Source organism: Silurus aristotelis (genome assembly GCF_946808225.1).
Source record: "Silurus aristotelis genome assembly, chromosome: 2".
In the NCBI taxonomy this organism is placed as follows: Eukaryota; Metazoa; Chordata; class Actinopteri; order Siluriformes; family Siluridae; genus Silurus; species Silurus aristotelis.
In genome coordinates, this window is record NC_139575.1 from 8,978,777 (window position 1) to 8,991,622 (window position 12,846).

At 38.4% G+C, this 12,846-nt stretch overlaps 2 protein-coding genes across 4 annotated transcripts in view; one reads left to right on the forward strand and one right to left on the reverse strand.

Annotated features, from left to right (window-relative positions):
• ddr2a (discoidin domain receptor tyrosine kinase 2a) overlaps nt 1-12,846 on the forward strand; it is a 359,575-nt gene that overhangs the window by 203,726 nt on the left and 143,003 nt on the right. The gene's annotated exons all lie outside the window — the stretch shown is intronic.
• lrp8 (low density lipoprotein receptor-related protein 8, apolipoprotein e receptor) overlaps nt 1-12,846 on the reverse strand; it is a 180,830-nt gene that overhangs the window by 44,679 nt on the left and 123,305 nt on the right. For all 3 annotated transcript variants that reach the window (XR_014537519.1, XM_083566146.1, XM_083566145.1), the window contains exons 5-7: nt 7,085-7,468; nt 2,056-2,181; nt 1,603-1,725 (exon numbers count right to left, since the gene is read on the reverse strand). Coding sequence is in view for 2 of the 3 variants with exons in the window: in XM_083566146.1 (XP_083422272.1) it covers nt 1,603-1,725; nt 2,056-2,181; nt 7,085-7,468 (633 nt within the window). In the remaining variant the exon portion in view is untranslated. The remainder of the gene's footprint in view (nt 1-1,602; nt 1,726-2,055; nt 2,182-7,084; nt 7,469-12,846) is intronic.

A 12,846-nucleotide genomic window follows, 5' to 3' on the forward strand; every position in this document is an offset into this window, starting at 1 on the left:
TATTCTTTTAATATAAAATGCTCCCCTGCCTTAGATGACTTGGGACGCACACTTTTTCCCGCTGCCGGTTGACAACAAATGTCATTTATCGATTTTTGTCGCTTAGTTGTTGTTGTGTGTGTGTACAGTATATTGTAACTCGGTGTGTGTAAGTGTGTGTGTGTATATATATATATATATATATATATATATATATATATATATATATATATATATATATATATATATATATATATATATATATATATATATATATATACACACACACACACACACACACACACACACACACACACACACACACACCGAGTTACAATGGAGATGCGTTCTGATGACCCCATAGAAACTGGAAAATATCATAATTCGAGACATGGCCGAGCAGTATGGGGTAGAAACTGTAATTTGTTAATAATAAATTAATTACAGTACATAATTTAGGAAAACAGGGCAATTTACACTACCATAATGAACTTCACAGTATATATGCATGTGCCGATTTGCAAGTGAAGGGAGGAGCCGGACACAATCTGTTTCAGTGTCCGGTGCTGGCAATAAAAAGAAGAGAGACAAGACCTCAAATTGGGCTTTAAAACACAAGAAAACACAGGAAAAATACACGCTCTAACACCGAGAAAACTGAACTTTGTCGACCGCTGATGAGGGCAAGGCATCTCACACGGAGGGAGATGGGTATATCCTGACAGCATCCCAACATATTGCAAATATCCATGCAATGGATGCAAATATTTTCTCAGAATGTTTGTCAATCTCTGTCATTATTGTAATATTAAAAAATCGTAAGTCGAACCATCGTAATTCTGGGAATACCTTTATATGTATTTATAGCATGTGCATTGAGGATGAGGGACCCTCTGCAGCCATGAGAGCAGGGTGAGATATCACTTTCACAAACGATGAATAATTGCACATGTTCATGAATATGTTGAAGGTGACATGTATTGTTCATAGGCTCTGGACAATCTGGAGTCGCCTTGTGTGCACTTGAAGCTAGCGGGGTGTGGCAGGGAAGCAGGTGCTCCATCCAATCTCATTTGCGGGGTGGAGAGAGCAGAGCAGCCTCCCTCAGGGAAATTAACATCCGCTTCAACAGCAGCCGTTCCCCTTTATATGTTTTGCATTAAAGATTCATAGTGAAGATAAGCCACCAGAGAGAACACGCGAGCGACAGAGAGAGAGGAAGAGAAAAACATTTACAAACACAAGCTGGCATTTTGAAAATGTCATATATCCTCAATTAACATCCTCGAGTAGGGAACATGCAGAGGATATTGGCTTATAGGGGAAATGATTGGAAATCACTGGGCAGTTGCAGGTGTGAGCTCACATCTGAGATATGAAATCAGTTCACTTTGTACACTTTGATGTATGGAGGTAAAGGATATTGTAAAATCTGCAGAGCAAACAAATCAATATTTCTACTTGAACTTCGAACTGAATGCATCGATAGGAACGAGGGAAAAGAATTGATTCTTAAAAGTATCATGATTCTTTAATGACTCCACGTTGATGCATCGAACGTCATAATATCGTAACATAACGCCCTACATGCGTGCGTATGCGAGTGTGTGCTGCGATACCTACCACACTGCTTCATAGGCTCATCCGACCAGTCTTTACAGTCCTTGTTGCTGTCACACACCCTGTTGCTGTCAATACACTCTCCGTTATTACACATGAACTTCAGCGGCCCTTCGCATTTCGTAGCTGCGAGAAAACACAACCGAGTTATCTCAGATTTCTTTTTCTCTCACATACAAACACACCATGGTCAAGGTAGATCAAGTTTAGAACATGATGATATCAGGCAAAATGTGTATCATCTATATTTAAACTGCTTTTTTAAAATTACAGCTTTTTAAAAGAAATCTCGAAAGGTCAGAAGTGGATTCTATTTTGGACATTTCATCATCTGATCATCACCGACATTTAAATCTAATTTCAGATTTAAAGAATTTGGTTCATTATGCTTACGTTGCTCTAGGAAAGGTAGCATAAAAAAAAAAGAGAGAAAACATTAAAAAAAAAGAGACATACTCTTGTTGATACAGCCGGCTTCGTCACTGAAGTCGGGACAATCGTGCACGTGGTTACACTGCTTAGTGCCATGAATGCAGGAGCCGTCACCACACTGAAACTGATCCGGTCTGCAGGTGAGCAGGGCTGAGGAGCCACACACACACACACACACACACACATGCGCACACACAAAGTTAATGATGTTATTCATAATTACAGCATAGCAGATGTTTTTGTCTGTTCTACTGCGGTCAGGTCAGACGCGAAGTGGGCTACAATGCCAAAGCAAAATCCCTTCGACCCCCTCGCATTAACACCTATTGCTTTATCCTAAAACATTCGGTAAACAAAGATGTGTACGCTGTGATTTGTGCTGCTTGTGTGGGATGTTGTTGTTCTCATTCATCTTTTTTAAAGCTTGTTTAATTATTCACGGCGCGCGTCTCTGTAGTGCCGCAGCTGCGGGAGATAAACTGGTGATCAATTTCAGCAAAACAGAGAAAATTATTTCATGCTGGATGCATCTCTTTAGAGAAGAATACACACACACTTACACACCGACACACACTTGCCTTGCTAGTGTCTGAATTTTAATCGAGCTATTTCTTCATGTCTTCATGGATGATTGCTAGACCAAAGACCTTTCTTATAAAAAAACATCCAAAATCAACTAAATCACCACAAACCACATGGCACACTGTATTATAGCCTGATGAGACCATCATTTCTGAAATCCAAAAATTATTTTTGGTGCAAAAAAAGAACTAAAAATGGTAAAATAATACACATATCCACGGTGCAGCACGGGGGACAAAGCATCATGCTTTAGGACTGCATTTCATAATCCAGAACTGGGGCTTTTACAAAGGTAAAGGAGATCATGGATTGCATGGATTGATTTTAGTGCAAAACCTTCAGATGTCCGATAGTGAGCTGAAAAGGAAAAGGAATTTCACCTTTCAGCATGACAGTGACCCAAAGCATACATCCGAACTAACAAAGGAATGGTAAAACCAAGATCAGGTTAGATCAGTAAGGCCTAGCCAGAACAAATATCTGACACATCTAAGTCCGTGGCATGACTTGATGTTGGCTGTGCACAGGAGATGCCCTTATGATTTAGAATGTTATTGCAAAAAAGAATGGAAAACTTTTGCCTTTTGTCCAGATGTGCTATGCTGATGTACTCTTTTCTATAAAAAAGTGTTGTAATAAGATCACGAGATTAAAGTCGTAGCAATACGAGAAAAAAGTCCTACTTTTTTTGAGAAAAAAGTACATTTACGAGATTAAAGCCAAAACAATGAGAGAACACGAGAAGTCGCAATATATTAACCTGGACTCTGGCTCAAGTAATGGTGACGTCAAGCACGCTGGTGTTCAACTCCTTGAGGGTTAATTTCTTTGATCATCTTCTTCGTATTTAAAAAAACAACAACATATCAATTTAATTCAATTAAAACTTTATTTATGTAACACTTAACAACTACCAGGTAGAACCTAGGTGCTGAACAGAGTGTAAAATTCTTCTTCTTTCGGCTTCTTGTGTCCTCTTCATCTGCCTCTTACAAACTACCTGCATGTCTTCCCTCACCACATCCATAAACCTCCTCCTTCACCTTCCTTTTTTCTTCCTTCCTGGTGGCTCCATCCTCAGCGTTCTCCTACTGATATAACCCATGTTCCTCCTCTGAACATGTCCAAACCATCTCAATCTCGCCTCCCTCACCTTGTCTCTAAAACGTCCTACATGTGCTGTCCCTCTAATAAACTAATTTCTAATCCTGTCCATCGTCGTCACTCCCAACGAAAACCTTCATAACATCTTCATCTCTGCTACCTCCAGCTCCACCTCCTGTCTTTTACTCAATGCCACTGTCTCTAAACCATACAACATCTCAGGTCTCACCACAGTGCAAAATGCAATGTGCAAATAATAGAAATTAAATTAGAGTTAACATAAAAGTAATAAAATATAAAAATAATTCTAAAAGAAATTCTAAAAGAAAATAAAAGTAAATAGTAGGAGCTAAAACAGGAGAAAATAAAATAAGCAATAAAACACAACAAATAAATATAAACGTTAAGAAGCAGAAGACTAAGCACACGTTCTACTACAAAACAAAGGCTTTGCTGCATAAGTGGGTCTTTAGTTTAGCTTTAAAAGTAGAGAATTCCCTTTCAGAGGTGAGATCAGGACGGAGGAAATTCCAAAGCTTAGGAGCTGCCTCTGAATAGGCGCGGTCACTCAACGATTTATCTTGTTCTATGCGCTTCGAGCAAGACATGATTAGAGGACCTGAGAGTTCGGCCATGGGTGCGCAGATGGCATTTAAATAGGTTGGGGCCGTACCAGACAGAGATTTAAAAACAAATAATACAATTTTATATTGAATTCTGCACTGTACTGGGAGCCAGTGGAGAGAGGAAAGGACTGGGGTGATGTGTGCACACTTACTGGTACCTGTTAAAAGCCATTTTAAACATGCTGCAGCATTCTGAACCAGCTGTAGGCGATTGAGAGAGGACTGAGTACTGCCTAAATAAGGAGCAGTTTTAAAATCTGGTGCGAGACCACTAAAGTTTAGGCTGCACCTCCGTACTAAATGATATAAATTCACACTTATTCTCATTAAGACTTAGAAAATTACTAGCCAGCCAATGTGTAATGTCAGTTAAACAGCTGGACAAGGACTAGAGTGCAAGGATATCCTCTTCGAATAGCACACAGATGTAACCATCAATATCCTTCAGACTTCCTCAATGTCTGTCTGATTTTTTTTTCTTCTGAATAATTTGTTTCCTACATAACCACCGCAGTGTCCGTTTACTAACTATACTGTAAATCTGTACAGATTTTTCTTATTGCTAAATCCTAAACTAAAAAATAGGCTTATTCTCAAAATATAACCACTTTAATTAGTCTTATACCACTTTATTTGTAAAATATTTGCAAAGAAAAACTTCTAAATGCTTTTCAATTCAATTTTTGCAAAAAAAAAAAAAAAAAAAAAAAAAAAAAAAAAAAATACTATCTTTTAGAATGTTTACAATAAAAAAAAAAGATTTTCAAATCTGTGAAATCAGTGGAAAACCGCTTTGGGTTTCTTTTGAGCTACACTGATTATGGTGGCCAAAAAAACCCTAATATTTTTTCTATTTTATACTCTAATTAGCTAAATGTGTAGACAATCTTTAAGATTCCTTATGGTTTTCTGGGAAAATAAACACATGCAAAAACGTGCAGGTGTTTTAAATTGGAAATGAAAAGCATAAAGTATTGCACAAAAAGAGAGTCTCAAATTCAAGGGGCCTCCATTGTACCACAATGCACACAGGGTTACCACACACACACACACACACACACACACACGCACACAAACGCACACACGGTTCCTTAGCAACAAGAATTGCAATAGTGAATGGCACCACACTGATTTCCTCTCTACAGCAAAGGACTCAGGTTTACATGGCTCAGACACTAAGATGCATGTCAAAGGGGCTAGTCTGGAATGTAGAAACACACACATGTGCGTGCACACACACACACACACACACACACACACACACACACACACACACACACACACACACACACAGACACACACACAAGTATTTAAACATGTGCACTGATTTTAAATCAAATCCTATAGAGTTTATACCAGGTACAACTAAATCCTCAATTCTGATTGGATGCAACAGCAGCTCTTCCAGATGTTCCAGATATGATGTAAAATTTCTATAGTAATTCCCTTTGTTGTAATCATAACATTTATGCAGAGCATCAGGACTTCGAATGTCTGACTCCAACAAGTCGAGAGCATTTTACATGAAAATAAATGAATGTAGGGGCACAGAGTGATTTACTGCAAAGCTCATTTCAGGGACTTCATCCTGGAAAGCAAATTAATACAAATGTAGGGCGTGTATTAAACTAAATGAATACAAATGATATCTTATTAATACAAATCTAGGAGAAGGTAAATAAGAAACTATATGATAATGCCAAAAGAGCATTTCTACTACAGAACTAGATTACATTAGATTCTATCAAACTATTTAATACAGAAACTTTCACTAAAAACCCAAAGATCTCATTTCCTTTCCTTCTCCGCTCCCCTTTCGTTCATTATGGTGTGCTTTTTAACAATGTACATATATCTCCTTTTGGGTTTTTTTTTTTTTTTTTTTTTTTTTTAATACATATATTCGACCTAACATCCATCCATCCATCTATCTATCTATCTATCTATCTATCTATCTATCTATCTATCTATCTATCTATCTATCTATCTATCTATCTGTCTGTCTGTCTGTCTGTCTGTCTGTCTGTCTGTCTGTCTGTCTGTCTGTCTGTCTGTCTGTCTGTCTGTCTGTCTGTCTGTCTGTCTGTCTGTCTGTCTGTCTGTCTGTCTGTCTGTCTAATGTAATCAAATCTATTTAGTTATTTCCCATTGTTTCCTTCTTCACTCTCTCCTTGTTTCATTTCCATGGTTTGTGTCATTCTGTCTTTCCCCTTATCACCTTTTTCTGTTTTCTTTCCTCCTACTCTTTCTTCTTCTTTCCTTCCATTCTGCATTCCTTTCCTCCACCTGTTCTTTCCTCCCTTCTTGCTTCCATTTATCCTATTTTTCTTTGTTTTTCCATGCTTCACTTTCTCCTCATTTCCTTTCTTCTTCCTATTCGTCTTGTTTTCTTTTCTCCCTGTTTCCATCCTCCTTTCACCTCTATTTTTCACTTCCTTGTTTGCTTCCAATATATCTTGTTTGACTTCTTATTTCCTTTAATCTTTGGCCCCTTTCCAACTTCTCTCTCTTCTTTATTTCACTTGCTCCCTCTCGTAGTGTTTTTTCTTCCTCTCCTTCCGAAATGTATTTTTATTTGACAGTATTTTCCTTCCTACAGCAAGTGATCATGGATGTAGGCCATTGCTGTGATCTTTGCAGTGTATTTACTGTAAGTGCATCATGTCAGCAGCTGCTAGCTCTTTTACTTTTTAAATGGCTTTACTTGACACAGCTCGGATGCTGACTGCTTCTGTACTTACGACAGTTTGTCTCATCGGACTTGTCCTTGCAGTCTGGGTCACCATCACATTTCCAGTTGAGATGGATGCACTCTCCGCTGCCACACCGGAACTCTCCAGCTGCGCAGCCCGGCTTCTTCGGCTCGTTCCTGCTGTTGCAACGCTCTGCCGACTCGTCTGATTTATCTCTGCAGTCAGGGTCGCCGTCGCAGCTCCACAGGGCCGGGATACACTCCGAGTTGTTACAGCGGAAGTCCTGAGGGCTGCATGTGGTGGCAGGGACTAATGTGCACTTCTCTTCATCGCTGTTGTCTCCGCAGTCATCGTCACCATCACACACAAATACTGGGGCCACGCACATGCCGTTGCGACACAGGAACTCTTTCGATGGACAAACTTTCGCATCTGAAGAGAAGGAGGAGGAAAAGAAAGTCACAGGGCACTATTAGAGCTGAGTGAACACAAAACACATGAACACAAAACTCTTGTCTTGTCTACAGAGACCCACTACATATTTACTAGTGGTGTAAGGATACACTTATTTTTACCGAACCATTTCGGTACAGGGCTTTTTCGTATCGGTGCAATCCTATTTATGTGTGGAATTAAAGTGGTGGGCCACAAGTTTTAGTCTCCGCCTGGTACTTTGTTTTGCACAGGCGCGAAATTGCTTCCTGACAACGTTTTAATCCGACAGTTTAGTGATATAGATCCTTTTGCGTTTGCTTAAAAAAAAATTCTTAAAAAAGAAGAAAATCCTGACAAATCCACATAATGAGGGAGTGAATAAATGAAGGATGGAAAGAATGAAGACATTTGTTAATGCTGAAATTAGTGGAACATTCAAGTAGATCATATCTTTGGAAAATTAAATATTAAAACACACACTTATATACACATCTGTATTAGCCAAATGGGGTCTAACAAATGCAATTACATTTTTATTTTATTACAATTATATAATAATTTTTAATCAATTTCATTTGTGAAATGTATTACTCTATTTAATCGATATAATAAAAAGTGTATTAAATCAATTATTCTATTTTCATTTTCTATATTTTATTTTTTATTTATTATTCTGAAATATAATTTATATATTATTTATCAAATCGGGCATTTTATTTGAAATTGTTTAAAAAATGTAAACTGTTGATGTTCACAAATGCTAATTATAATAAACTGTGTTAATAGAAAACTACAAACAATTATATGCATTTCTTCACCTTATTATTACCAAAACTGAACCGAACCATGATTTAAAAACCGAGGGACGTCCCGAATCATACATTTTGTGTACAGTTACATCACTAATACTTACTATATACTAAATTAAATCAAATGATTAAAATGATCATGATCATTTCCATCTTTTTTTGTCTTTAAACAGACCTGTTGTGAGCATATGTCCTTGTTTAAGAGGGTTAATAAACAACCGTGAGCTGTAAAGCTGATTGGTTTTACATTTACACTTCATCACATATGGCTCTGATAAAAGGATTAATCGCTAGACTCGAACATGTGTGTACACTTCTATCTAAGTGAAGTCTATATTAATATGCAAATCATGTTAAAGTGTGCGTATCAGTGTGTGTGTGTGTGTGTGTGTGTGTGTGGGTGTGTGTGTGTGTGTGTGTGTGTGTGTGTGTGCAAGCTTTGATAAAAAGGCTTAATCGGGATCATTTGCAAAGGGTATCTCTCTAAACTCGTTCATCCTGATGACAATGTGTAAGTTTTCCTTCATAAATCCCTTTCACTGATTCATGCCAAAGCTTTAAACCATTAAGAGCAATAATACAATTTGAGCGTATTTAAGTGGTTCTATCTTCAGTAGATATTCTCAGCACTGAACCTTTATAAAGAACATATCACAGTTAAAGACAGAGATAATAATACTCTTTTATTGATTTTCCAATAAGAAATAAGTGGTTAATGCACTGCATGGCCAAAAAAAAAAAAAAGTCACTATCGGGAAATAACTGAGCAAATAGGAGCTTCCTTTGAATAATTACTGCAATGATGAATATGTTTAATCTGGCAACAAGTTACTTACAACCCTCACTGATGCAGTAAGCAGATACTCATAATGCCACGTCTTAAGGCATTTTCTCCGGGTCAAATTATTGTCCTGCATCAAGCAAAAAAACCCAAAAAAAAACAACTAAGGAGATCGCCGAAAGTACTAAAATTGGGTAAAGAACTGTCCAAAGCATTAATAAAACTGGAAGGATAGTAACGAACCATCATCTTTGAGGAGGAAATGTATTGGGACAAAATCTTGAATAATTGTGATCGGAGGTTTGGTGAAATCAAGTGATACAAAAACAGTAGAACTCACGCTAATGTTTAATGGTGCAAGTAAGAGCATTTCAGCACACGTCAAGTCAAGAGGTGAGAACTAAACAGCTGTGTAGCCTTACACAAACAAGTATGGCTAATCGGAAAAAAGGCCAATTTGCAAAGGAACATGAAGGTTGGACTCCGAAGCAATAGAAAAAGGTAAACTGGTCTAATGGGCCCAGGTTTACCCTGTTCTAGAGTGGTGGGCAAATCAAAATAAGAAGATTCACACAAAGTGATGCACCCATCATTCCTAGTGCTTCCCGTAGAAGCCTGTGGGGGACGTGTTATGATCTGGGGTTGTTTTAGTTTGTCAGGTCTAGATCAAAAATTAATCAAAGGCATGTGTGGTATGTGTGTATTATGTGTGTAGCAGAGCTGGATGGATACTTTGCGCCCTGCATTTGTGTTTAGAGTGTGCGTGTATATATAGGAGCTGGTAACTGACACCAGGTGTGGGTGATTAGTAATCTGGTGACATGTTCTGGGTGATGGGTATTGTAGTTCAGCACCAAGACAACTGTCAACTGCACTGAGTAATACAGGGGACTAAAATTTAAATAAATTCTAATACATATTAAAAAGCAAGCTGCTATAATACAATAAAAATAGGCTTTTCTCATGCAATTAATGTAGTAACGACCAGTTTTTGGATGTTTCAGCTCAATACACAATAGAATGTGAATACGAACAATAGACACTAATTTCAGAAGGTCAATTAAATATTTTCTTTAGTAACGAAGACAAAATATATAGTATAGTATGAATTCAGCACATATGCTGTTATAGGAAAATAATTAATGTATAGATGAAGAGTTGCTGCTATCAAACCTTGAAATTGTCTGGTAAAATGCTTGAATCTGATTGGTCAAAATCAGATCTGATGTGTGGGGAGTGGTAGCTCAGTGGTTAAGGCACTGGGTTGGCAATTGGAAGGCCGGGGGTTCAAACCCCCGTATTGCCAAGTGGCCACTCTTGGGCTCTTGAGTAAGACCCTTAACCCTCTGTGCTCCAGGCGTGCTGTATCATGGCTGACCCTGTGCTCTGACTCCCAGTTTCCGTTTTCTCTGTGAAATGACAGGGTGTGCAAAAGAGAGAGAAGATGTTCGTCACAGCTATACTGAAGGCTTGTTGCAAGATCCACAATATTAAATCTAATTATAAACCAGCTTGTACCTCATGCTTTTTTTTTAAACAGACGTATATTATTAACCTTACTTTATGCCGCATATCTGCCATATACATTTTTTCTATAGAAATTATATTGCCCTGGAAAAATATATAAATGTGCACCTGAGGTTTGACAAAAAAGAAATTCAGCATATTTTGACTAATCAGAATCAAATGACCGCAGTAGGGAAGTTACTAAAAGCATTGGCATTATGTCCATTTTTGTTTAATCTTTATATATTGTTTAAAAATTACCCTCTGTTTGAGAACTGAAATAAAAAATAAATCAGGTTTCATAATTGGGGATAAAATGTCTGAAAACCATGAAAGATTGTGTGAATATTCTTTATTATTATCCATATTAATTTTATATATTATCCTTGTTGCCCCTATTCACAAAATACTCTAGAGTTTGTCATGCCTATGAACACAGTTTTTATACAGCTGCTCTGCAGAAATAGGTAAATTTACTGAACCATATATAGACATACATATATAGACATACATACATATATATATATATATATATATATATATATATATATATATATATATATATATATATATATATATATATATATATATATATATATATATACACATCTGCCTCTTTCAAACCAACTACCTGCATGTTTTCCGTCACCACATCCATATACCTCCTCTGTTTCTTCTTCCTGGTGGCTCCATCCTCAGCATTATCCTACCCATAATCCCCATGCCCCTCCTCTGCACATGTCCAAACCATCTCAATCTGGCCTCTTTCACTTTGTCCCCAAAGAACATCCTACATGTGCTGTCTCTCTAATAGACTAATTTCTAAACCTGTCCATTGTCATCACTCCCAATGAACATGTCAGCATCTTCATCTCTGTTACCTCCAGCTCCACCTTCTGTCTTTTAGTCAATGCCACTGTCTCTAAACTATACAACATCGCAGGTCTCACCAAAGTCCTATAAACTTTCCCTTTCACTCTTGCAGATACTCTTCTATTACTCCTGCCACTCTTCTCCACCCACTCCACGCTGCCTGCACTCTTTTTTTCACTTCTCTAACACACTCTTCCTTACTTTGCACTGTTTACCCCCAGGCACCTAAACTCCTCCACCTTCTCCACCTCTTCTCCCTGTAACTGCACCACTCCACTGCCCTCCCTCTCATTCACACACATGTACTCCGTCTTACTCCTACTGACAATCATTCCCCTTCTTTCCAGTGTGTACCTCCACCTCTCCAGGCTCTTCTCAATCTGTGCCCTACTCTCACCACATATCACAACCGCAAAACATCATAGTCGACAAAGACTCCTGTCTGACCTTATCCGTCAACCTGTCCATCACCACTGTAAACAGATAAGGGCTCAATGCCGATCCTTGATGCAGTCCAACCTCCACCTTTAACCAGTCTGTCGTCCCTACTGCACACTTCACTGATGTCACACTGTCCACAAACATGTCCTGCACCACCCTCACATACTTCTCTGACACACCTGACTTTCTCATACATTACCACAATTCCTACGCTTTCTCTAAATCCACAAACACACAATGCAACTCCTTCTGACCTGCTCTATACTTCTTCATCAACATTCTCAAAGCAAATAGTGTATCTGTGGTGCTCTTCCTCGGCATGAAACCATACTGTTGCTCACAGATGGTCACCTTTTCTGGCTTCCACTACTATTTCCCATAACTTCATGGTGTGACTGATCAACTTTATTCCCCTGTAGTTACTGCAGGTCTACACATCTCCCTTGTTCTTCAAAACAGTACCAGAACACTACTTCTCCATTCCTCAGGCATCCTCTCACATGGTTAAAAACTCTAATGAAATCTCTCCTAAACATCTCCATGCTTCTACTGGTATGCCTGGCTAAATGGTGTAAATAATTTTCTCCTTACTATTCCCTGAATCTCACACTTCAGTCTTCCTCCTTCAGTTTCCACCATCTTATTCTTCTTTCAATCCTCACTCTCCTCCTTTTCTTCTTCACCTCCAAAGCCGTCCTACAAACCACCATTCGATGCTGTCTAGTTATACTGTCATCCTGCCAACACCCTACAGTCTCCAATCTCCTTCAGGTTGCATCTCCTGCATGTGTGCACCTTCCTCCACTCTTATACGTCACCCTATGATCTCCCCATCCCGAGACATCCTGAGGTTTGGCCAGCTCCAGTCACATCCCACCTCATGAAGATTATGGACCTTTAAAAAGTAGATGCCGAACTCGCAAACATCCCGTACCATCTAGAGATGTACCAGTGCCAATTGGATC